General features: G+C 51.3%; 1 protein-coding gene across 1 annotated transcript in view; it reads right to left on the minus strand.

Moving 5' to 3' along the window:
• The window catches only part of LOC123356631, an 871,996-nt gene that overhangs the window by 67,784 nt on the left and 779,548 nt on the right, over positions 1 to 24,664 (minus strand). The window contains 1 exon segment of the mRNA XM_044999988.1: positions 9,972 to 11,513. Within this exon segment, the coding sequence (XP_044855923.1) occupies positions 9,972 to 11,513 (1,542 nt within the window).

Below are 24,664 nucleotides of genomic sequence, written 5' to 3' on the forward strand. Positions count from 1 at the left end.
CAAGACCGCAATAGCCTTTTTAACAGCTCATAGTCATCCTGTGATCAACCAATACTCCGAGGTCCTTCTCCTCTTCTGTTACTTCCAACTGATGTGTCCCCAATTTATAACCAAAATTCTTGTTATTAATCCCTAAATGCATGACCTTGCACTTTTCACTATTCTTCTGATCAAACAAATAGGAGAGCCTAAACCCATACTAATTAATATCCATAATTATTTTAATATAATCAATTAATTAAAAATAAATAAATAAAAATACATTAAGTGGATAAATTAAATCAACATTACTAACACACTCCAAATCAGGCTACACTGTCTGGCAATAAATCCCTTATCAATGGTTGTGGTTGTGAAACACTTATTTCTGTATTGTTTTATCTTTATGGCAACCACTTTTACCTTGTTAATCAGTCTGGTTCTCTAATTGTTTCGGTCTGTTGTATAATTAATTTTCCTAGGTGTAAGTTAATTAGGATAGTGGGATATAATTGGTTAGAGAATTATGTTACAATATGTTAGAATTGGTTAGTTAAATGATTGGCTAAGGTATAGCTGAGAATATTACTATATAAACTGAGTCAAACAGGAGAGAGAAGATAAATTGGAATCATAGAATCATAGATTCTATGAATCATAGAATCTCAGGGTTGGAAGGGACCTCAGGAGGTATCTAGTCCAACCCCTTGCTCAAAGCAGGACCAATCCCCCACTAAATCATCCCTGCCAGGGCTTTGTCAAGCCGGACCTTAAAAACCTCTAAGGGTGGAGATTCCACCACCTCCCTAGGGAACCCATTCCAGTGCTTCACCACCCTCCTAGTGAAATAGTGTTTCCTAATATCCAACCTAGACCTCCCGCACTGCAACTTGAGACCATTGCTCCTTGTTCTGTCATCTGCCACCACTGAGAACAGTCTAGATCCATCCTCTTTGGGACCCCCCCCGTCAGGTAGTTGAAAGCAGCTATCAAATCCCCCCTCATTCTTCTCTTCTGCAGGCTAAACAATCCCAGTTCCCTCAGCCTCTCCTCATCAGTCATGTGCTCCAGCCCCCTAAGCATTTTTGTTGCCCTCCCTGGGACTCTCTCCAATTTTTCCACATCCTTCTTGTAGTGCGGGGCCCAAAACTGGACACAGTACTCCAGATGAGGCCACATCAATGTTAAATGTTTGTTAAGGGGGGGAAACGGGAAAAGGGAACAGGGACACAGGCAAGGCTCCACGGCATCAGAGCTGGGCAGGGAACAGTGGGGAACAGACAGTATCGGCGTATCAAGATAAGCCCGACTGGTGTGAATGGCTTCGCAATACGTAATCTTATAGGTGTAAAAATTGTATAGGCTACACTACCAGCCTGTGACATCATCAACAAAATGCCCGTTTGTGCCTGGGAAGGGGCCCTGCTCTGGGAGGGAGGATGCAGCAAGACCTCAGGATCAGTTGCCACAGATGGGGAAGTTATTTGGGGGGGGGGGGGGGAAATGTGTGGGAGAGGGAGGTCAAGAGTTAAAATAATAATATTTGGGGAAAAAATGTATAATGAAGTGAAACTGAACAGATATAAAACTGGAGTGGAGGCTCTAAAGCAACAAGGCTTGGGCAGGGATTCGGGGTTAAAGGTCTGGGATCCCCCCCCAAGCTCTAGATCCCCAAACCTCTCCTCCCTCCCACTGACCCACCCAGCCCACTTCCCGGGTGCCCTTCCCCCACACTCCCCTCCCCTTCTTCCCATTACTCTCAGCCGGCACCACCTCCCGGCACCTTGGGAGCTTCTTGTGTTCCCTCCTCGTCTCTCACAACCTCCTCCCTCCCTGCTGCTTCTTAGCTCTAACCCTGCACACACCCTCCCCATGTCCTGGCACCCCAGAATTATCTACTCCCCCCTTCTCCTCCCCTCCCACGACTCTGTTCTCCCTCCCAGCGGGCGGGGTGGGGGGTCAGTGGCTGTGACGGGGGGGAGGGGCGGTGTGAGAGGGGCCCGGGGGGGAGGGGATTTTACGGGACTCTCCGGCGCACCCGGGCAGTGACGGTTCCCCCCCTGCACACGGGCCGCAGGGAGCCGGGGGGGCAGTTTGAAGGGGGGGAGGAGTCAGCAGTGGGGGAGGGGCAGGCGCAAGACACAGACACACACTCACCGCCCCCCCCGGGGGTTTCCCGGCTCCCCCCCCCCCCATCGCTACGGAGGCCGCACCGGGACCCCCCGCCTCGCCCCAGCTTCCGGCCCGGCTCTGGCAGAGACCCTGACTGAAATCAGCACCTGCATTCTGCTGGGCACGGCCCAGACAGAGAGTGACAGTCCTTGCCCCACAGAGATCACAATCCAAGCAGACAATGAGGAGGAGGAAAACACAGAGGGGCTGGGACTTCCCCCAGGTCACCAAGCAGGTCAGGGACAGAGCCAGGAACAGACCCCGGTAACTCCAGAGTCCCATCACCCGCAGCTTGGAAAGGCCCCCAGACCCCACTGTATTCGGCTGCAGGAAGAGGTGGTTTGCCCAGGCTGTCTGGGCAGGGCAGCTCAGCTGCGGTCCCTGCACACAGCCGGGGGTGGGTGTCCTGGGTCAGGAGAAGTCAGTGTCCCCGTCCCCCCGCAAGCCTTCAAACTGGGACATGGTGCACCAGTGCCAATCAGAGCGCACTAGTGTAAATTCTGTCTGTCCTAAGGGTTTGCACCAGCGCCTGAAACACCAGGGTGGCAGAGACCTTCAGTGCCCAAAACAGCCCTAGAACTGGGCTCTATTTCTAGCTCGGTCAGGGACAGCCTGGGAGACCTCGGGCACATCAATGTTTCTCCTGCGCACTTCAGTCTCTTTACCCAGCTGCCACTCACTGGGGTCTCCTCTCTCCAGAGCTGCTCACCACTCAGATCCGTGTGGGTGTCCCCAGAGCTAAGGCAGGTCAGCTCGGGAACAGTCTGACAAGGGGGCTCTTACCGTGACGCACCCAGTGGGGGGCCGGAGGAGGAGTCACGTGACGGGTCCGGCCGTTAGGGCCGTTGGAGCGCGGCGCGCGCCGGGGGTCTGTGAGGCGGCGCTGCCCCCCCTTCCTCCCCCCGGTCCGGGCCCCTCCTGTCGCTCCTGGCCCCGCCCCGCTCTGGCCGTGGGCAGCGCGGGGCCCCCCCGGGCAGGGGGCGAACTGGGCCCGGCCCCTCCCCCCCCGGCTGGAGCGTGTCCGCCCCACGTGGGACCTGCCCCTCCCCCTCCCGCGGGGCCTGCGCTGGGGGCGGGGCCCGTCATTAGCCCCACCCTGCCCGGGGGGAGGGGCAGCCCCTGGGCCGGAGCCTGCAGGGACCGAGCTCAGAGACCCCAGCCGGGGGGGGAAGAACCGTGGGGGGGGAATGAGCTGGGACGGGGGGGCGGGGTGTGGAGATGGGGGAGAGGAAGGGAGGAGATGGGACCCGGAGGGGTGGAGATGGGGGGCGGGACATAGGACTGGGGGAGATGGGAGGAGAAGGGGGGAGACGGGACAGGGGGGAGATGAGATGGGACCGAGGGGAGACGGGATGGGGGGTGCGGAAGGCAGGAGACAGGAGGAGGACGGGGGCATTTTAATGATTTGTGGAGGTCCCGGGTGTTTGGGGGACATGAGGAGGATGTTCCCTTTGGAGATAAAAACTAAGAAATCCAGGACTAGCAAATTCTTTTAGAAATCTGGTGTTTAGACCTTGTATTTTAAGCAGGGGGGATCTGAGTTCCTGGGATGGTTTTTGTTGGCAGGAAGCAACATGGTTTGGTCTGTGATTGTACCAAAGGGGGAAGAGGGTTGTTTGTACAGGAAGAGAGAAGACTGAAGGTCTCCGATGAGGATGGGATTTGAACCCACGCGGGCAGAGCACAATGGATGAGCAGCATCACCGTAACCACTCAGCCACCTCACCTGAGCTGTCAGGGAAGGGACGGGAGGAGAAATCCAAGGCCAGCAGAGGTAGGGCCAATAAGGAGTTTTTAAATACTAAGCGGAAGCAGGGTCTGAGTGAGCTCCCCCACTCACATCTAGTGAGGAGCTGGGGGAAGACGTCAGGAACAGACTGTGTTTGCACAGACCCCCCTGCTCCGCCCAGCTCCGCAGCAGGGTGGGGCGGCTGTGCCAAACGGAGCAGTTTTGGCTGGTGCTGGGTTACAAATCACACGTGTGCAATGAAATGTTGTTCTCCTTCCTGGATGAGTCAAGGGCAGCACAGGGGACCAGGAACCGGGGAACATTTCAATCCTTAACACCACAAAACAGAGAAACGCTCCCGAGTCTCTCCCAGGGAATTAACATTTCTTCGCAGAAAGCTAAAGGTTCTAACAGAAAGGAGTGAAACCAAATGGCCACCCAACATACCTAGTCCGGCCTGCTTGAGGGGCTAGGTGGGTGAGGAATAGCTTTTAATGGGCTGCATAGACGTGATTTGAGGGCATCACCCTAAACCAGTGGTCCCCAAACTTTTCACACTGTCCCCTCTTATCTGTGTCCGCGGCCCCTCGGCAGCCACAGTCGAGAACGGGGGCTGGGGGTGGGACCGGGACCGTGGCTTGCAGCAGAGAGGGATGTGGAGGGGGTAAGGAGGGTCAAGGCGGGGCCAGGAGCCTGGGGGCAGAGTGGTGCTCCCTCCCTGCTCTCCATGGGGGCTGCCTTGGGCACTGAGCTGCCCCCATGAATGTCCCCCTGTGCCCCCCTAGGAGGCAGGCCCCACTGCCCTAAACTGAACCCTACTGGCTAAGCAGGGGCTAGTGATGCCAAAGCCCCACCCTTTCTGCTGCAGCCCCACCCTCTTCCATCCCTTCCCACCTTCCACCCCAGCCCCAGCCACCAGAGGACAATGTGGAAGCGCTTGAAGCCCCAAACCACTCCTGCCACCAAGAGGAGGCCTGGAGCCCCTCTCCCCCAGGGCCTTATGGCATTAGCTGTATTGGTGGGGAGGGAGCGCAGTGGCAGGGCACATGCTTTGCCCATCTGCTTTAGTGTAATAATTCTGCCCATGAACTGTTCTAAGATTGTCACTGCTTTCAGGCAGGGCTCCCTGACATTTATGTATTGATGGGATCTTATCTAGCTGGGGAACCCTAAGATGTTTATACCACAATCAGCTACAGGCTCAATGGCCGTTCAGTGCCGATACACAGGATATCAAGAGCCCTGGGACAATTTTGGGAAAGGAGTTTTATGAATATTTTTAACAGGTTCCCCCCACCCAGATATTGCGATAAAACCCGCAGTAAGTTCATATTGAAAATGGTTATTAATGTGGGGCCTCTAAAGTGAGAGGCAGGTGCTGAGAAGCATACTCATGCCACTGCAATATCTGAACCGTGGTAAGCAGGGGAGTGGTGTGGAGGGTCCCCGGGGACACGGAGCAGCTGAAGTCCCTCAGAGTTAGGGGAACTAGGCAATGCGCAGTGACAGGGTTCATCCCCTGCACAGATGGGGCTGAGGGGATCAGCATCGACTGGGGGCTGAGGGCTGGGATGGGGCTGCATGGGCAGTAGAACGTGAGGCAGGTTGGGACCGAGGAACCCGGGGAACATTTCAGTCCTTAACAACACAAAACAGAGAAACGCTCCCGAATCTCTCCCAGGGAATTACAATTTCTGTCCAGGCAGCAAAGAGTCCTGTGGCACCTTATAGACTAACAGATGTATTGGAGCATGAGCTTTCGTGGGTGAATACCCACTTCGTCAGATGCATTCCTTGGATGTGCAGAAAGCTAAAAGTTTTAACAGAAAGGAGTGAAACCAAATGGCCACACGATGGCGCCAGCAGCCTAGGAACGAAAAGCCCCAGGATTTGTGTGTGCGCCTGGGCTCTGGAAAGGGATTTGGTTCCACTCACTGCATTGCTGTGGCTGGGAACATCCCAGGAATGAGCCAGGTCAATGACCATGACACCGGGTGTGAGGAGGCTTTAATCTGATTCCAACGGAATAATGTTTTCACACCTGAGTTATTAGCGGCAGCTTCCCAAGGGCAGTTCCAACTGGTTCCTCCCAGAGACGGGTGGTTGGGGACCAGGGAATCTCTCTGGCTCCCACGGTCAGTTCTCCAGGCTTTCTCCCTCCCCCACACTATCTCAGGCCCCCACTAGTAATGAACTAATGGATATAAACTGGCCATCAAGAAGCTTAACCTTGAAATTAGGTGAAGGTTTCTAACCACCAGAGGAGTGAAGTTCTGGAACAGCCTCCCAACGGGAGCAGTGGGGCAAAAACCCAAACTGGCTTCAAGACTGAGCTTGATACGTTTCTGGACGGGGTGCAGGAGGTTGAGCCAGATGATCACGATGGTCCCTTCTGCCCTTAAAGGCTCTGAGTCCAAAATGGAGAGGGAGGTAAAGGAAACATTTAAAAAAATAAACCAAACATTGTAATGCCAGGATGACTCCAGCAGCTCACTGTATAGTCCCGCCCCTTTCTTCCTCCACTGGGTGTTGAATGACCTGCTGGGATGTGGGACATTCATTCTGCCGTTCCACTGATAAACTGATACAACGGGACTGAAATTAAACCAATTCCCGGCCAAGAAAAGGGCACATCCCGGCATTGGCCAGGAATCGAACCCGGATCAACTGCTTGGAAGGGAGCTCTGCTCACCACTATACCACCAATGCATCTGGCAGGAGGGTTTCTCCCAGGTGCCACTGATGCCAAGGGACTCACCCCCACAGAGCTCAGCAGCTGGCCAGACAGGCTGGAGGCAGCCTGTGAGCAGAGACAAGTTCCTAGAGTAACTAATAGATGGGGACATGCAGGGCTGGCTCCAGGCACCAGCGAAGGAAGCAGCTGCTTGGGGCGGCCAATGGAAAGGGGCGGTAGGTCCGGGTCTTCGGTGGCGGGTCTCTCAGTCCCTCTCTTCCCCTCTGAGCTGTCACTGAAGAGGAAGAGAGGGACCGAAGGACCCGCCGCCGAATTACCGCCGAAGAATGAAGCGGCACGTTTTAGCTGCTGCTGAAGTGCTGCCAATCGGCTTTATTTTTTTTTCCCAGTTCCCTACTTGGGGCGGCAAAAAAGCTGGAGCCGGCCCTGGGGACATGAGCTCTACATCCCAGCCTGCGGTAGCTCCAACCCCATCTCTGCCCCCAGGGAAGGGAAATGAAAATCGTTGACCATAATGACAAATTTCACCCTGTTGTCAGATGCCACTGGTGTGGTTTATGTTGATAACAGTCAGCAAGGCACAAAGGCACCTGGCCAGGTTTATTGTCAAACGAAGCACGGTAATAGTTCCCTGCAGACTCTACAGGACACATTATCAGTTTGCGCCCCCGACAATAGACCGGCTCAGTCAGTGGCGGGACTCTCCACTGCCCCCTAGGCCAGACAAAGACACCGCCCCAGGGGTGCATTCTTATACACAGGGACAAACAAGTTACACATCACTTTCTCAAAGTATCTGTTGCTGTGAACCGCATGTAGTGTGGATGTGTGAACCCCAAAGATATCAAACATGAAAGAAAAACAAGGCCAGTTTTGGGGAGGATGCCAGAGCCAGACCTGAGGGTTACACAGCTGGGCTCGAACGGAACAGGGGCATCAGCATCTATAAAAATAACTGGTTGCAAAATTTAAATTAAATTAAGAAACCAAACCAAACCGAAAAACCAACCCAGAAAAGCTCCCATCACACATCCATCACCATTGTAGATTTTGACATCTCCTGCCTCATGTGACATCTTTGCTTTGCAAACAAGAGACCTGGAGAACTCTGTGGCTGTTACCCTCTAACTGGGTAAAAGGTTACACATCCTGTCTCAAGTAATTTTCCTCTTAACAGAAGATTTACAATTTATCAAGATAAACTCCATTTGAAATAGAAATAATTACAGTCTATCCTGGGTCTCTATTCTCACACATGCTATTTCTCTCACCTGTTCCCCCACTCTAATTCCTTTGGAGTGAGGGTTTAATTTCAGGATTAGCCTCCATTTCCTGTATAGTAGGAGGGGGCAGGGAGAGAACGAGAAGAAAACCTGAATTATGTTGTAACACTGAAAGTTAGCACATCATCAGCCCCTTCCGTGATACTAATTAACTTCATGTTTCATATCATTGTCGCTGGTACCAACTTATTCAACAATTACAACATATAAACCCATAGGGCAGTTTTCTCTTAATTCCCATTTCCACCCAGTCAGCTTTGTGTGAAGACACATTCTACAATAACCTAGGAGCCTTCCATTTCTGTGAGTTCATTTCTCCCTGGGGCTTCTCCCAGAAGTGTGGGTGGAAGGGCTCTCGCACGACGTGGGAAGGCTGCATCATGAGAAAAACCACCTGTGCTCTATTTTCACACTTGCTAATCCTTCACAGTAGCAGCAGGAGGAGAAGCGATACAAATGCATCAGACGCTAGAGCAAAACTAAGACACCAAACCACAGACTCTGGACTCCGCATTCATGTATCCTGCAGTCTGAACTTGGAATCTGATACATTCCCTCATTGGCTACCATGGTTTGCCCAGCATGGAAGTGCTTCTTGTCCAACAAGGCAGCCAGATTGGGACCCGTGGGCATGGAATGGCTCTGAAGCAATCAGCTGTTTCTCTCTGTGCTTCATGAAACTTTGGATCCAAATGGTAAAAGATGGTTGTGCCCAATTTAATCATGGCGTCCTCCAGGAGTGTGACCAATGCCACTTAACTAGGGAGCAGGTTCTAAAGATAGTTTACCTGGGCCACAGGTCACCGCAGCTCCCATCTCTGGGGTGAAAATCAACCACCACTACCTGCAACTTCTACCTGAGTTCTTGTCACACCTTTGATGTTATTTGGAGTAATTTGACACTTCTCTGGTGTAGAATTCTTCAGCAACCGCACAACAGATCAGTAGCGATAGTGAGGTACAACTCCCCCAACTATGATCTTTTATGTCTTTAATCTGGTGCCACAAATTTAAATTAGGGAATAAATTCAGGTGCAGCTTAGAATCCCTGTAAGACACCAAATGTCAGGTCTCTATTAAAAATAGGTAGCTATATCACATTCAACAGGGATTTCATTTTCTACACATTTGCAGCATCTCCTGGGGGGGAGGTGAAGGGAAATGTCACTTCCATTTTCCCATCCTTGCCTAGACAGGGATTGCATTTCCCAAATAATAGGCAACATGCAGCTGATTAGGAAGGAGATCTCTTCAGGGGCGACCTCCTGCAGGGCCTGGGCCACAACTGCTTTGGGAGCCCAATGTCGGGGCATTTTGCTTAGTTCCAAGTCATTTACTAGAGAATCCTCCTCCCAGCCCTTTAGAACAAATATTGACCTAACCAACTGAACAACAGGGGGACTGGGATGGTGATGGGGAATACGGTAATCCCTCTGACTTACCCTATCTTCCTCTGCTGTTACAGAGGGTGACATGACATTTTCCCCTAGCCCTGCCCTGTTCCTGCTCTTCGTTATAGTTCAGTATATTTTAAGTGATGAAAACAGTAGTAAAAATATCTGCTCTGCAGCACAACCTGAAGCAACAGCAGAGCAACTGGGAATGGAACAATTGCTTTCCAAAGGGGGAACTTGATGACTAACAATTGCTCTGAAATGGGGGAACAGTATAACCGTGAAGCTCAGGGTTTGTTTAGGTCAGGTCACGGGGAAAGCTAATGCCAACCCCTGCACCTGGGCTGCATCTGCTCTACAACTATAATTGTCTTTTTACCCCAAGATCACTAACTTGAGCAGCCAACGCCATGTGCAGCCGTAGAGGATGTCGGGCACAGGTAGTTTTTGCCTCAGTATAGCTTGTTGGGAATCAAACCTCTCCCCCACCTGGAGCTGATGAACATTCCTGGCTGGAGGGACACACACTCCTACGACTCAGAAGGAAAGGAGTTGATAGGAAAGATCACAGGACTGACCCCAAAGAAGGGTGAGCTGCAAAAGGCAGAAGCAGGCAACTCATCTGGGGGAGCTGAGAGACCACAGTGAAGATGGTGCACAGATCACTATGTGGGAATTAGCAAATGTGGATTCTCTGATGTGAGATAAGGTTTGAACACTGACTAAAGCTTTTCCCGCACTCAGCGCATCCATAAGGTTTCTCACCCGTGTGAATTCTCCTATGTGCGCTCAGGGCAGAGCTGTTCTTAAAGCTTTTCCCGCACTGAGAGCATGTGTAGGGCATCTCTCCTGTGTGGATTCTACGATGTGTGATAAGGTGTGAGCGCCGACTGAAGCTTTTCCCGCACTCAGAGCATCCATAAGGTTTCTCACCCGTGTGGATTCCCTGATGTCTGCTCAGGTCAAAGCTCTGCTTAAAGCTTTTCCCACACTCAGAGCATGTGTAGGGCATCTCTCCTGTGTGGGTTCTACGATGTGTGATAAGGTGTGAACGCTGACTGAAGCTTTTCCCGCACTCAGCACATACATAAGTGTTCTCACCCGTGTGGATTCTCCTATGTGCGCTCAGGGCAGAGCTGTCCTTAAAGCTTTTCCCGCACTCAGAGCACGTGTAGGGCACCTCTCCTGTGTGGATTCTCTGATGTGAGATAAGGTTTGAACGGTGACTAAAGCTTTTCCCGCACTCAGCGCATCCATAAGGTTTCTCACCCGTGTGGATTCTCCGATGTGCGCTCAGGGCAGAGCTCTGATTAAAGCTTTTCCCACACTCAGAGCACGTGTAGGGCTTCACTCCTCTGTGGATTCTCTGATGTGAGATAAGGTTTGAACGCTGACTAAAGCTTTTCCCGCACTCAGAGCACGTGTAGGGCGCCTCTCCTGTGTGGATTCTCTGATGTGAGATAAGGTTTGAACGGTGACTAAAGCTTTTCCCGCACTCAGCGCATCCATAAGGTTTCTCACCCGTGTGGATTCTCCGATGTGCGCTCAGGGCAGAGCTCTGATTAAAGCTTTTCCCGCACTCAGAGCACGTGTAGGGCTTCACTCCTCTGTGGATTCTCTGATGTGAGATAAGGTTTGAACGCTGACTAAAGCTTTTCCCGCACTCAGCGCATCCATAAGGTTTCTCACCCGTGTGGATTCTCCTATGTGCGCTCAGGGCAGAGCTGTGATTAAAGCTTTTCCCGCACTCAGAGCACGTGTAGGGCGTCTCTCCTGTGTGGATTCTAAGATGTGTGATAAGGTGTGAACACTGACTGAAGCTTTTCCCGCACTCAGAGCATCCATAAGGTTTCTCACCCGTGTGGATTCTCCTATGTGCGCTCAGGTCAAAGCTCTGCTTAAAGCTTTTCCCACACTCAGCGCATGTGTAGGGCTTCTCTCCTGTGTGGGTTCTACGATGTGTGATAAGGTTTGAACGCTGACTGAAGCTTTTCCCGCACTCAGCGCATGTGTAGGGCTTCTCTCCTGTGTGGATTCTCTGATGTGAGATAAGGTTTGAACGGTGACTAAAGCTTTTCCCGCACTCAGCGCATCCATAAGGTTTCTCACCCGTGTGGATTCTCCCATGTGCGCTCAGGTCAGAGCTGCGCTTAAAGCTTGTCCCGCACTCAGAGCACGTGTAGGGCGTCTCTCCTGTGTGGGTTCTACGATGTAAGAGAAGGTCTGAGCTCTGATTGAAGCTTTTCCCGCACTCATGGCATGTGTAGCGTCTCCCTTCCAAGTGGATTCTGTCGCGGGTTATAAGGTCTGAGTGGCTACTGAAGTTTGCATCTGGCATCTGCTGCGTCTCACAGGCTTTTGCTTTTTCTGGGAGTGCAAAACGCCCGGACACATTCCCTTTGGATCTTCCTGATAACGTTCCATGTGGTTCTACTTGCTCAGCGTCTTCCTGCTGGGGTTTCTCCTTCTCATTCTCACTCACCATCCCATCACCTGATGGGAGACAGAGCGAATCCAGGCATAGATCACTCCCTGTGCAAGAAAGAAAGGAAATCTCAGAGAGAGGAATGGAAAAAGGGATGAACAAACCAAAATATGTGTGGGAGAGATCAAACCTCTCAGGAGCTGATTTTCCCCAAACCCTTCCCCAGAGGAGAGAGGAAGGGATCAGTTTTGGTCCACATCTCACCAGAACACTCAAGGGAAAGCGAGACCGGGGAGGGACCTGCTGCAAGTTGTCAGTCAGAATAGGAGGGAAGCCATGAGTGACATCTGCCATAATGATTCCACATCTGCAGAGAACAATCCTGAGCTTGGAGAGCTCACAGGGTCTTTGTAGGGCATCCCAAATGTTTCCTGCATTCCTAAACAGTTGTTGAGTTGGTTTAACCAAGTCCTCACCTGTGCAGGCAGCTCTCGGGAGCACTTCTTTCTCAGAGGCCTGGAGGTCCGGGACCCACGGCTCTTCCCCTCGTTCCAGCTGCAAGATCACATCAGGTTTGGAAATTGGAAACCCTACTCCAGGCAAAGAAAAGAAGGGAGGTCAGTGGAATTTGTGGGATACTCATCACAAAGAATATTCCATGGTTGTAATCCCTGCTCATTTTTAAGCAGTAGAATACCAAGGCCAGCTTCCTTGGCTCAAAGTGGCAGAAGAGTTAGTATTATTATTATAAATCATCCTCTCTGGCAATAAATCCCTTATCAATGGCTGTGGTTGTCAAACTCTCTTTTCTTTATTGTCTTATCTTTATGGTCACCACTTTTACCTTGTTTATCAGTCTGGTTCTCTAATTGTTTCTATGTGCTGTAAAATTCATGTTGCTAGGTGTGAGTAAATTACGTAGTGGGATATAATTGGTTAGAGAATTATGTTAGGATATGTTAGAATTGTCAAGTATCGGGGGTAGCCGTGTCAGTCTGTATCCACAAAAACATCAAGGAGTCTGGTGGCACCAGTGTTGATAGGGCCAGTTCAATCAGGGTGGATGTAGTCCACTCCCAATAATAGATGAGGAGGTGTCAATTCCAAGAGAGGCAAAGCTGCTTCTGTAAGCAGCCAGCCACTCCCAGTCCCTATTGAAGCCCAGATTAATGGTGTTAAATTTGAAAATGAATTTTAGTTCTGCTGTTTCTCTTCGAAGGCTGTTTCTGAAGTTTTTTTGTTCAAGAATAGTGACTTTGAAATCTGTTAGAGAATGACTAGGGAGATTGAGGTGTTCACCTACTGGCTTGTGTATGTTACCATTCCTGAAGTCCAATTTGTGTCCATTTATTCTTTTACCTAGAGACTGTCCGGTTTGGCCAATGTACATGGCAGAGGGGCACTGCTGGCACATGATGGCATCTATCACATTAGTAGACGTGCAGGTGAATGAGCCCTTGATGGTGTGGCTGATGTGGTTGGGTCCTCTGATGGTGTCGCTAGAGTAGATCTGGGGACAGAGTAGGCAATGAGGTTTGCTACAGAGATTGGTTCCTGGGTTGGTGTTTCTGTGGTGTGGTGTGTAGTTGCTGGTGAGTATTTGCTTCAGGTTCGGGGGTTGTCTGTAAGCGAGGACCTGGCCTGCCTCCCAAGCTCTGTGAGAGTGAGGGATCATTTTCCAGGATAGCTTGTAGATCGTTGATAATGCACTGGAGAGGGGCTGTATGTGATGGCCAGTGGTGTTGTATTAGGTGGAGCCTTTGTGGGAGGCGTGGGATTTACCTGAATAGGCCTAAGGAGACAATCCCAGGTCAGATATTTCGCACCCTCATTTTGAGAGACTAATGAGGAACCACAAGCGGGTGGAATACGCCACAGGATTCTGAAAGAAGGAAGTCTGGGGCAGGCTCTAGCAATTAGTTTGCAATGAAGTATCTCAGCATTTGGATGCATTCATATATTAGAATTATTAATAAATCAGTGATGTAAATCATGAGTATTGAGGCTTGATGCTTAATTATGGACTTCCCAAAGGCCAGGTATGGTTTGGGGCAGGTATTGACATTATTGTAATCAGAGCAAAGGAGCAGATGTGGTATATCGCCATCCTATTACCATAAGGAAGCGGAGAAAATACGTCTCCTAGTGACCAGTTTTTCATTTTGTCAGGTCCCCGAGACAGTGTAAACTGAAGCAGGGCCTCCCGTCTGATGGGCTCCCTTGTGCCTCGATCTTTGTTTCCAATGGTGTCCATAGCTTGTAAGTCCGCACCGTGCAAGCCCCTCTTTACTATACTTCTCTGACTGTAATAGTTACGTGTATTGAGCCTTGCCTATGATTTCAATTATAAATCAAGTGTCTGTGTGTTTCACCCAATTTCATCTCCTCCATTAACGGTGAGTAGCCATGTACAAGGGCGAGCTGCACCCCAACACGTCATCTTATCGGTGTAAACACTGTCCAGGCTACACCACCAGCCTGTGACATCATCAACAAAGTGCCCATGTGTGCCTGGGAAGGGGCCCTGCTCTGGGCGGGAGGATGCAGCAAGGACTCAGGGTCGGTGGCCGGGGTCGCTGTGCACAGAGATGGGGAGGTTATACGGGGAGGGGGCTAATGAGTGAGAGTCCTGCAGGATTAAACCCTGATTTCTCTTGCTTAACAGAAGTCACTGGCTGATGGGGTGGGCTCTCTGTGCTAACAGCTATTAGCTGGTCTTTCTTCTCCCAGCCAGCCAGGTAATTGGCATCAACACAAACACTAGCTTTTAACTTCTTAGCTGCTATGGATTTTAGGGCTGGACTTTGTCTTACAGAGATATCACACAAATCCAAAGGGTCTGAGGGTGAGAGCTGGCTTGCTCTCCCCTGCATCCTTAAGAGTTCAGCCCTAAAACTGTTCTGCTCTGAAACACCAGTAACCCAATCTGTCCTCAGCCCCTGAAGCACAGACTGCTCACTTACAGATTCAGCATGGAGACATTTCTGTTCCAACACCTTTGTCTTCCCAACACGCTGGCCACACACAGCCACCTGGTTATACGGCTGCTTAACTTTCTTAACAGCTCCTACTCCATCTGAGACCTTTTCAAAGCTACCCACACTGGATCTCTCAAAAGGAAAGTCAGTGGATCCATTCACAACAGAAAATTTCTGGCTGTTAGGAACTGAAACTTTCTTGATTAAATCACTTTCACACCCTTCAGTTGCAGTAAACTGCTTGCACAAATTACCATGAGGATTTCTTTCCCTATGAGCTTTTCTAAGCAGCAATTCACCCCTCTCAGAAATTCTGCTCTCACCCTCTTCACCTAGGGCTTGCTCTAAAGGAACACTTCCCTGAGCAACCACAGACTCTTGCTGGGTCTCACTTACATCCAGAATCACCTCTGGCCCATCAGGCAGATCTCTACACAATCCCCTGTCAGGCAGACTTATAGACTTCCTAGGTAACAGGTTAGAAGCACTCTCCTTTCCCTGGCCTGGAACAAGTTCAGGAATCTTTTCCTTCTTGCTACAAGTTGTCAAACTGTCAGTAGGTAACACAATTAAATCACCTTCATGGTCTCCTTGTGCCTGGCTGGGGTATCACCCTGATCAGACAGCGTTGCTATACCCTTTTCCAACCACACATTAGCAACTGGCAAACTACAAGCACCAGAATCGTCTGGTCTCTGGGATTTTGCTATGGCACTAACTGGATGCAACCTAGTCACAGAGCCATTCCCCCCAGCAGACACAAACTTAGGACCATTCCCTTCCTGGGCCTTAGCTGTATTTACAACCAACTCCGAGACAACTGAATTACCCTCAACCATCACAGGCTGAAAGGCACCTTCTGTCTGCTCCACAGACACAGAAAAGCCGGAGACACATTGTCCTTCCCCAGACACACAGCTTGGGATCTCATTTCCCTTGTCCCAGCACACAGGGCTGTTCACAGACAACTGCTTGGAGACTGGGGTAGCTTCCTCCATAGGCAAGTCAATACCCCTGACCGACACAGGCACATTTCCTTCACTGTCACATTTCTCCACACAGGACACAGGTAAGGCACAGGGACACTCCTCTTCCACTATCCCTCCCTTCCCAAACTGCTGACTAGACAAAGCCATCAGCTCACAAGGCTGCCTAGGCTCCTCCAAACTTTCCCTACCAGGCACATTGCCACTCCCAATGGATAAGCTGCTGCTTTTTTCACTACACTGAGCTACTTCCAGCAAATCACAGTTACCCATTTCAGGTTCACTTCTACAAGCTGTACTAGCCACCAATCCATCACCTATCACAAATTTACCCTCTCCTTCCTCAGTTAGGGCTTTAACCTGACCATCTACTTTAATTTGCTCTTGAGAAACATTTTCCTCGCCAATGAGATCTTTCTGCTCTTGATCTAACTCCAGATTCACTTCTGGGACATTAGACAGACATTCAGAAACTCCACTCACAGACACACAGCTTTTTGGCACAGACAAACCTTTGGAGCAACCCACCTCAGGCAAATCATTGCTCATAATAGATACAGGTTTAAGATCATTCCTCTCCTGTGACTGGCTGTCTGGACTGAACAAAGCTTTAACATTTTCTCCAATTAAAAGATCTTTAGGCCATAACTTCCTGACGCCAGCTATCACTGCATGCTGAGCCCCATTCCACTCAAGGTGGATTCTGGCTAAAGGCACACGGACCGTAAACTCATAGAGGATCACAACACTCACACTCTGATTTAGTAAATAATCTTCCTCTTTGACCAGATCTGCTTTAACAAGAGTGATGTTAGAAGCCATAATTTGCCCTAAACAGCTTTTTCCATTGACTTTTACACTCTCTATGAATTTTCCATTACCACTCCCATACATAGCACTGGCACAATTTATGGGGCCACCCTCTACTGAACCCACAGTAACAGCATTGACATAAAAGGTGGCACTGTTGGGGTACATTTGGTTACCCCCAGACAACTGCTCAGAGTTATACAACATACCAACATTGTTACAAACTGGACTTTCAAGAGGACACAGTCTCTGCCGTTCTTCCATTGCTTTTTTGACTTGGAGCTGAAGTCTGGCAGTTTCTTGTTGCATCTTGTGAGTCTCTTGTTGCATCTGTCGAGTTTTCTCCTCAGCAGCCAGCAGCTCCAGACGCCCCTTACGAGCTTTTTCTTCTCTCTCAGCAGCCTCTTTTTCTCTCTCAGCAGCCTCCTTCTCCAGCTGGGCCAAGGCTTGCGTCTCTTCCATTCGAATTTCTGCCAGTTTTTGCTCATATTCAAACCGCAGGCTGTCTCTCAAGGCTTGCAGTTTCCTTGCTTTTCCTGATGCTTTCTGTCTCATGGTCACTGATCTTTAACCAACCAAACTCTCAAACCCAAAATTCGAATTTGGATAGCGTGGGGTTCTGACCCAAAGCTTAATTGACCTGGTTCTGTGGATCCAAGCACGACTACGCCACTGTGACGGTGCGGTTCTGGTGGGACCCAACTGAGAGTGCCAATTCAGGACCAATTGCTCAAACAGGGCAGTCACAACCCTAGGCTGGGGTTTTTCCACCTCTAAGGCAAACCAAACCAGCCAGACAAAAAGGACTTCGGTCTCACCCCACTGGCTAACCACAAGTCACACAAGCAATTTCCTTAGACACCCCAGTTTCCCAGTATCACCACCAGTCCCACTCGTCCTGGGGATGAATGGTTACGAAAACCAACACCCCAATAAAAGAAAAAGGTTCTCTCGATCCCAAAGGACCAAGCCCCAGACCCAGGTCAATATACACATCAGATCTTACCCACAAATCACGCTGTTGCCAATCCTTTAGAATATAAAATCTAAAGGTTTATTCATAAATGGAAAAAGGTAGAGATGAGAGCTAGAATTGGTTAAATGGAATCAATTACATACAGTAATGGCAAAGTTCTTAGTTCAGGCTTGTAACAGTGGTGGAGTAAACTGCAGGTTCAAATCAAGTCTCTGGAGAACATCCCCCGCTGGGATGGGTCACTAGTCCCTTGTGTAGAGCTTCATTTCCTAGCAAAATCCCTCCAGAGGTAAGAAGCAGGACTGAAGACAAGATGGAGATGAGGCATCAGCCTTATATAGGCTTTTCCTGGTGTAAGAACCTCTTTGTCCTTACTGTGGAAAATTACAGCAAAATGGAGTCTGGAGTCACATGGGCAAGTCCCTGCATACTTTCCTGAGTTACAAGGCGTCTCTGCCTTCTCTCCATGGGTCGATTGTGTAGCTGATGGTCGTTAATAGGCCATCAAGCGAACTTATCAGAGCTAACACCAACTTGTCTGCGGTGTCACCCAGAAGCAGAGCACAAATACAAAATACAGACAGTACAGAGCCAGTACTTATAACTTCAACTACAAAATGATACAGACATACAGACAGCATAATCATAACCACCAACCCATAACCTGGTCTTAGCCACCGTATCTGACCACCTTTACCTAAGATTTGGTGCCACTACAGGACCTTGGTTGCAACCCATGTTCTACATGGTCCCAGTTTATATCAATAATGTCACACACACACAAACGAGTGAAAGCGCGCGCCTCACTCATCCAATAGGTCAATTTGGCACATTAGCCAGGAGGAAGCAAATCGTGAGCGTTTTCGACCACAAACCCCATCCCTCCAGATTTGCAACCATCCCTGGACTAGTGACAGGTGCACAACCATCCCTGGACCAGTGACAGGTGCATACGCAGCCAAGTCACTGGAAATAATCAAGGAGGAAGCCAGTGGAGAAAATGAATGGGGCCACTCTGGTTACCACCTTGGGGTCAGGGGAGCGCTCTGTACCCACAAACCTTACCTCCCTATTCACGTATTCACACACAAACAAGGGACAGCGCCTCAAGCATCCAAAAGATCAGGGTTCGGCACCTGTCAGAAGAGCTGGGCCGAGTCTTCATTTAGTCTCTCTCTCATTTAAAGTTTCGCATGGTGCCAGTCAGACAGTTTAATGTTTTTAGAAGGTCTCTGTTTAGGGCTATAATATAGAACTCAACTATTGTTGTATATAAAGTATATAAGTTTTTTAACATGCTTAAGAAGCCGGGCTCCAACGGCCCGACCCGTCACGTGACTCCTCCCCCGCGCGCAGCGCTCCAACGGCCCTAACGGCCGGACCCGTCACATGACTCCTCCCCCCCCCCGCGCCGCGCTCCAACGGCCCTAACGGCCGGACCCGTCACGTGACTCCTCCCCCCCCCCGCGCCGCGCTCCAATGGCCGGACCCGTCACGTGACTCCTCCCCCCCCCCGCGCCGCGCTGCAACGGCCCGAACGGCCGGACCCGTCACGTGACTCCTCTCCCCCCCGCGCCGTGCTCCAACGGCCCTAACGGCCGGCCCAGTCACGTGACTCCTCCCCCACTCCGCGCCGCGCTCCAACGGCCCTAACGGCCGGACCCGTCACGTGACTCCTCCCCCCCCCCCCCCGCGCAGCGCTCCAACGGCCCTAACGGCCGGACCCGTCACGTGACTCCTCCCCCCCCCCGCGTCGCGCTCCAACGGCCCTAACGGCCGGCCCCGTCACGTGACTCCCCCCCCCCCCCCCCCGCGCCGCGGGGCTCCAACGGCCCTAACGGCCGGACCCGTCAGGTTACTCCCCCCCCCCCCCGCGTCGCGCTCCAACGGCCCTAACGGCCGGCCCCGTCACGTGACTCCTCTCCCCCCCCCCCGCGCAGCGCTCCAACGGCCCTAACGGCCGGACCCGTCACGTGACTCCCCCCCCCCCCGCGCCGCGCTCCAACGGCCCTAACGGCCGGCCCCGTCACGTGACTCCCCCCCCCCCGCGTCGCGCTCCAACGGCCGGACCAGTCACGTGTCTCCTCTCCCGGTCCCCCACGGAATGCGCCATTTCCGGCCACTGCTGGGAGTGGGGCGGGGGGAGGAGACACCTGGGCCCGAAACCCCCCCCGCCCTGGGCCGGGCCGGAAGCTGGGGCGGGGGGTCCCTGTGCGGCCTCCGTAGCGATGGGGGGGGGTCAGTGGGGGGGCCGGGAAACCCCCCGGGGGGGGGAGGTGAGTGTGTGTCCGTGTCTCGCCCCTGCCCCTCCCCCCTCCCGGCTCCCTGCGGCCCGTGTGCAGGGGGGGAACCGTCACTGCCCGGGTGCGCCACAGAGTCCCGTAAAATCCCCTCCCCCCCCGAGCCCCCCTCACACCGCCCCTCCCCCCCCGGATCCCCTCTCACCGCCCCGCCCCCCCTGTCACAGCCACAGACCCCCCCCCCCGCGCGGGGAGTTTGTCTCCCCGCTACCGGGGGCGGAGTCTGTGACCCGTTTCCCCCCCAACTCTCAGACACGGATATAAAACATCCCAACCCCCCCCCCCCGCCCCATTCTCCCGCCTTCTCTGCTGCCGCCGGACCGGGCCGAGCGCGGGGCCCCGCCCGGATCGACCCTGTGCCCGGGTCCCGCGGGGCGGGGCCTTGGGGGCCAACGGCGCCGCTTCCCCCCCCCCCGCTCCTCGGTCAGACCCTGGTGGGAACCGCTCAGATCTTATCCCCGATCAGCCCCCGTGTGCTGTGGGGGGGGGGGGGAGGGGCTGTGGGGGGGGGCTGTGTGTGTGTGTGTGGGTCTGAGGGGGGGGTTGGTTTTGTCTCTGAAGTGCCTGACGTTATGTTGCGGTGGGTTTATTCTGCGTGTTGTGTTTTCCTACCTATCTCTTGTAGGGCAGCCTAGGGCCTCACGCTGTCATCTCTCTGCCCGGCTCCCCCGGCCGAGGCAGGGCCCGGTCTGTGTGGATTATCTCTGCCCGAGGTGTGTCCTGCCTGCCAGCCCCCTTGTCAGACTGTTCCCGAGCTGACCTGCCTTAGCTCTGGGGACACCCACCCGGATCTGAGTGGTGAGCAGCTCTGGAGAGAGGAGACCCCAGTGAGTGGCAGCTGGGTAAAGAGACTGAAGTGGGGAGGGGAAACATTGACGTGCCCGAGGTCTCCCAGGCTGTCCGTGACCGAGCTAGAAATAGAGCCCAGGTCTAGGGCTGTTTTGGGCACTGAAGGTCTCTGCCACCCTGGTGTTTCAGGCGCTGGTGCAAACCCTTAGGACAGACAGAATTTACACCAGTGCGCTCTGATTTGCACTGGTGCACCATGTCCCAGTTTGAAGGCTTGCGGGGGGACGGAGACACTGACTTCTCCTGACTCAGGACACCCACCCCCGGCTGTGTGCAGGGACTGCAGCTGAGCTGCCCTGCCCAGACAGCCTGTGCATCCATGGGCAAACCACCTCTTCCTGCAGCCGAATACAGTGGGGTCTGGGGGCCTTTCCAAGCTGCGGGTGACGGGACTCTGGAGTTACCGGGATAATAAGAACATAAGAAAGGCCGTACCGGGTCAGACCCAAAGGTCCATCTAGCCCAGTATCTGTCTACCGACAGTGGCCAATCCCAGGTGCCCCTGAGGGAGTGAACCTAACAGGCAATGATCAAGTGATCTCTCTCCTGCCATCCATCTCCATCCTCTGACGAACAGAGGCTAGGGACACCATTCTTACCCATCCCGGCTAATAGCCATTTATGGACTTAGCCACCATGAATTTATCCAGTCCCCTTTTAAACATTGTTATAGTCCTAGCCTTCACAATCTCCTCAGGTAAGGAGTTCCACAAGTTGACTGTGCGCTGCGTGAAGAAGAACTTCCTTTTATTTGTTTTAAACCTGCTGCCTATTAATTTCATTTGGTGACCCCTATTTCTTGTATTATGGGAATAAGTAAATAACTTTTCCTTATCCACTTTCTCAACATCACTCATGATTTTATATACCTCTATCATGTCCCCCCTTAGTCTTCTCTTTTCCAAACTGAAGAGTCCTAGCCTCTTTAATCTTTCCTCATATGGGACCCTCTCTAAACCCCTAATCATTTTAGTTGCTCTTTTCTGAACCTTTTCTAGTGCTAGAATATCTTTTTTGAGGTGAGGAGACCACATCTGTACACAGTATTTGAGATGTGGGCGTACCATGGATTTATATAAGGGCAATAATATATTCTCAGTCTTATTCTCTATCCCCTTTTTAATGATTCCTAACATCCTGTTTGCTTTTTTGACCGCCTCTGCACACTGCGTGGACATCTTCAGAGAACTATCCACGATAACTCCAAGATCTTTTTCCTGACTCGTTGTAGCTAAATTAGCCCCCATCATGTATGTATAGTTGGGGTTATTTTTTCCAATGTGCATTACTTTACATTTATCCACATTAAATTTCATTTGCCATTTTGTTGCCCAATCACTTAGTTTTGTGAGATCTTTTTGAAGTTCTTCACAATCTGCTTTGGTCTTAACTATCTTGAGCAGTTTAGTATCATCTGCAAACTTTGCCACCTCACTGTTTACCCCTTTCTCCAGATCATTTATGAATAAATTGAATAGGATTGGTCCTAGGACTGACCCTTGGGCAACACCACTAGTTACCCCTCTCCATTCTGAGAATTTACCATTAATTCCTACCCTTTGTTCCCTGTCCTTTAACCAGTTCTCAATCCATGAAAGGACCTTTCCTTTTATCCCATGACAGCTTAATTTACGTAAGAGCCTTTGGCGAGGGACCTTGTCAAAGGCTTTCTGGAAATCTAAGTACACTATGTCCACCGGATCCCCCTTGTCCACATGTTTGTTGACCCCTTCAAAGAACTCTAATAGATTAGTAAGACACGATTTCCCTTTACAGAAACCATGTTGACTATTGCTCAAGAGTTTATGTTTTTCTATGTGTCTGACAATTTTATTCTTTACTATTGTTTCAACTAATTTGCACGGTACCGACGTTAGACTTACCGGTCTGTAATTGCCGGGATCACCCCTAGAGCCCTTTTTAAATATTGGCGTTCCATTAGCTAACTTCCAGTCATTGGGTACCGAAGCCGATTTAAAGGACAGGTTACAAACCTTAGTTAATAGTTCCGCAATTTCACATTTGAGTTCTTTCAGAACTATTGAGTGAATGCCATCTGGTCCCGGTGACTTGTTAATGTTGAGTTTATCAATTAATTCCAAAACTTCCTCTAGTGACACTTCAGTCTGTGACAGTTCCTCAGATTTGTCACCTACAAAAGCCAGCTCAGGTTTGGGAATCTCCCTAACATCCTCAGCCGTGAAGACTGAAGCAAAGAATCCATTTAGTTTCTCCGCAATGACTTTATCATCTTTAAGCGCTCCTTTTGTATTTTCATCATCAAGGGGCCCCACTGGTTGTTTAGCAGGCTTCCTGCTTCTGATGTACTTAAAAAACATTTTGTTATTACCTTTGGAGTTTTTGGCTAGCCGTTCTTCAAACTCCTCTTTGGCTTTTCTTATTACACTCTTGCACTTAAGTTGGCAGTGTTTGTGCTCCTTTCTATTTGCCTCACTAGGATTTGACTTCCACTTTTTAAAGGAAGTCTTTTTATCTCTCACTGCTTCTTTTACATGGTTGTTAAGCCACGGTGGCTCTTTTTTAGTTCTTTTACTGTTTTTCTTAATTTGGGGTATACATTGAAGTTGGGCCTCTATTATGGTGTCTTTAAAAAGGGCCCACGCAACTTGCAGGGATTTCACTTTAGTCACTGTACCTTTTAACTTTTGTCTAACTAACCCCCTCATTTTTGTATAGTTCCCCCTTTTGAAATTAAAGGCCACAGTGTTGGGCAGTTGAGATGTTCTTCCCACCACAGGGATGTTGAATGCTATTGTATTATGGTCACTATTTCCAAGCAGTCCTGCTATAGTTACCTCTTGGACCAGCTCCTGCGCTCCACTCAGAATTAAATCTAGAGTCGCCTCTCCCCTTGAGGGTTCCCGTACCAGCTGCTCCATGAAGCAGTCATTTAAAGGAAACTTGTCAAAACTTGGATGATGAATAAAGGTATCAAGTTATTACTGCTCAGGTTCTTTAGAGACCCCACAGCTTCTAATAACCCAGGGGACAGGACTCCTTACCCAGCGAGGTCACATTCTCGTAGTTCTCCTGCATGACATCCCTGTAGAGGGCTCTCTGAGCGGGGTCCAGCAGAGCCCCCTCTCCCCTGGTGAAATACACAGCCACCTCCTCGAAGGTCACCGGCCCCTGAAAGAGCAAGAGTCCAACACTCAGGACCTGCTGCCCCACTCACAGCCCCACTATTCACGGAACAGCAGCTCCAGGTAAATGCAGGCTCCGGGAGGCCCATGTTAACAGAGTCCCACCCCACTTTGCTTAGAGCAGCGAGGAAGCATCAGAGGGTAGAAAGAGAGAATCTTTGTGTCTCCCAGCTGACAGACGGAGGCAGGGTCGGCACATTTATCACATACCCACTAGCCAGAGGTTGATACAGGAGATGGGGCTGGCTCTGGACCCTGCTGGTGGCTCCCTGGTAGGAATCCCAACACTCTCCAAATAAAATATATGGAAGAAAGGGGAAGTCAATAGTAAAGACTAGAAGTTAAAAGATCAGAATTGTAGAAAATTGGTAAGGGAAGGTATCTAGAGTGACCAGATCACAAGCCTGCAATATCGCGACACATTGGGGTGCCATCAGCCCCGCCAATAGTCCAACCCCCACTCCTCCCAGGCTTCCCCCCACTCTGCCCCAGGCTCTGCTCCCCCGTTCAGTCCTCCTCCCCCACCAATGTGCATTTCCTCATCCCCCAGCCTGCTGCTGGCTTGCTGCGTCCCTCCTCAGTCCCCACCCACCCCTCTCCTCTTCACCCCCCCGCCCGCCACTCTCCTTTTCACCCCCCCGCCACTCACCGATGGTGCCCACTTCCCGTCTGCCGGGTGGGTGCTCACCTGCCCCTGCACGACTCTCACCCCCCTCATTACACCCCCTCCCCCCGAGTCCCCACCCCTGCCCTGCCTCCTCTCCGCCTCCTCCCCCGAGCGTGCTGCATCCCTGCTCCTCCCCCTCCCTCCCGGAAAGTCCAACCCACGCCAAACAGCTGTTAGGCAGCGGGAAGTACTGGGAGGGAGGGGGAGGAGCGGGGACGCGGCCTGCTGGGGGAGGGAGAAGGAGGCAAGGACTGGGG

This window comes from Mauremys mutica, chromosome 26 (genome assembly GCF_020497125.1).
Source record: "Mauremys mutica isolate MM-2020 ecotype Southern chromosome 26, ASM2049712v1, whole genome shotgun sequence".
Lineage (NCBI taxonomy): Eukaryota > Metazoa > Chordata > Testudines > Geoemydidae > Mauremys > Mauremys mutica.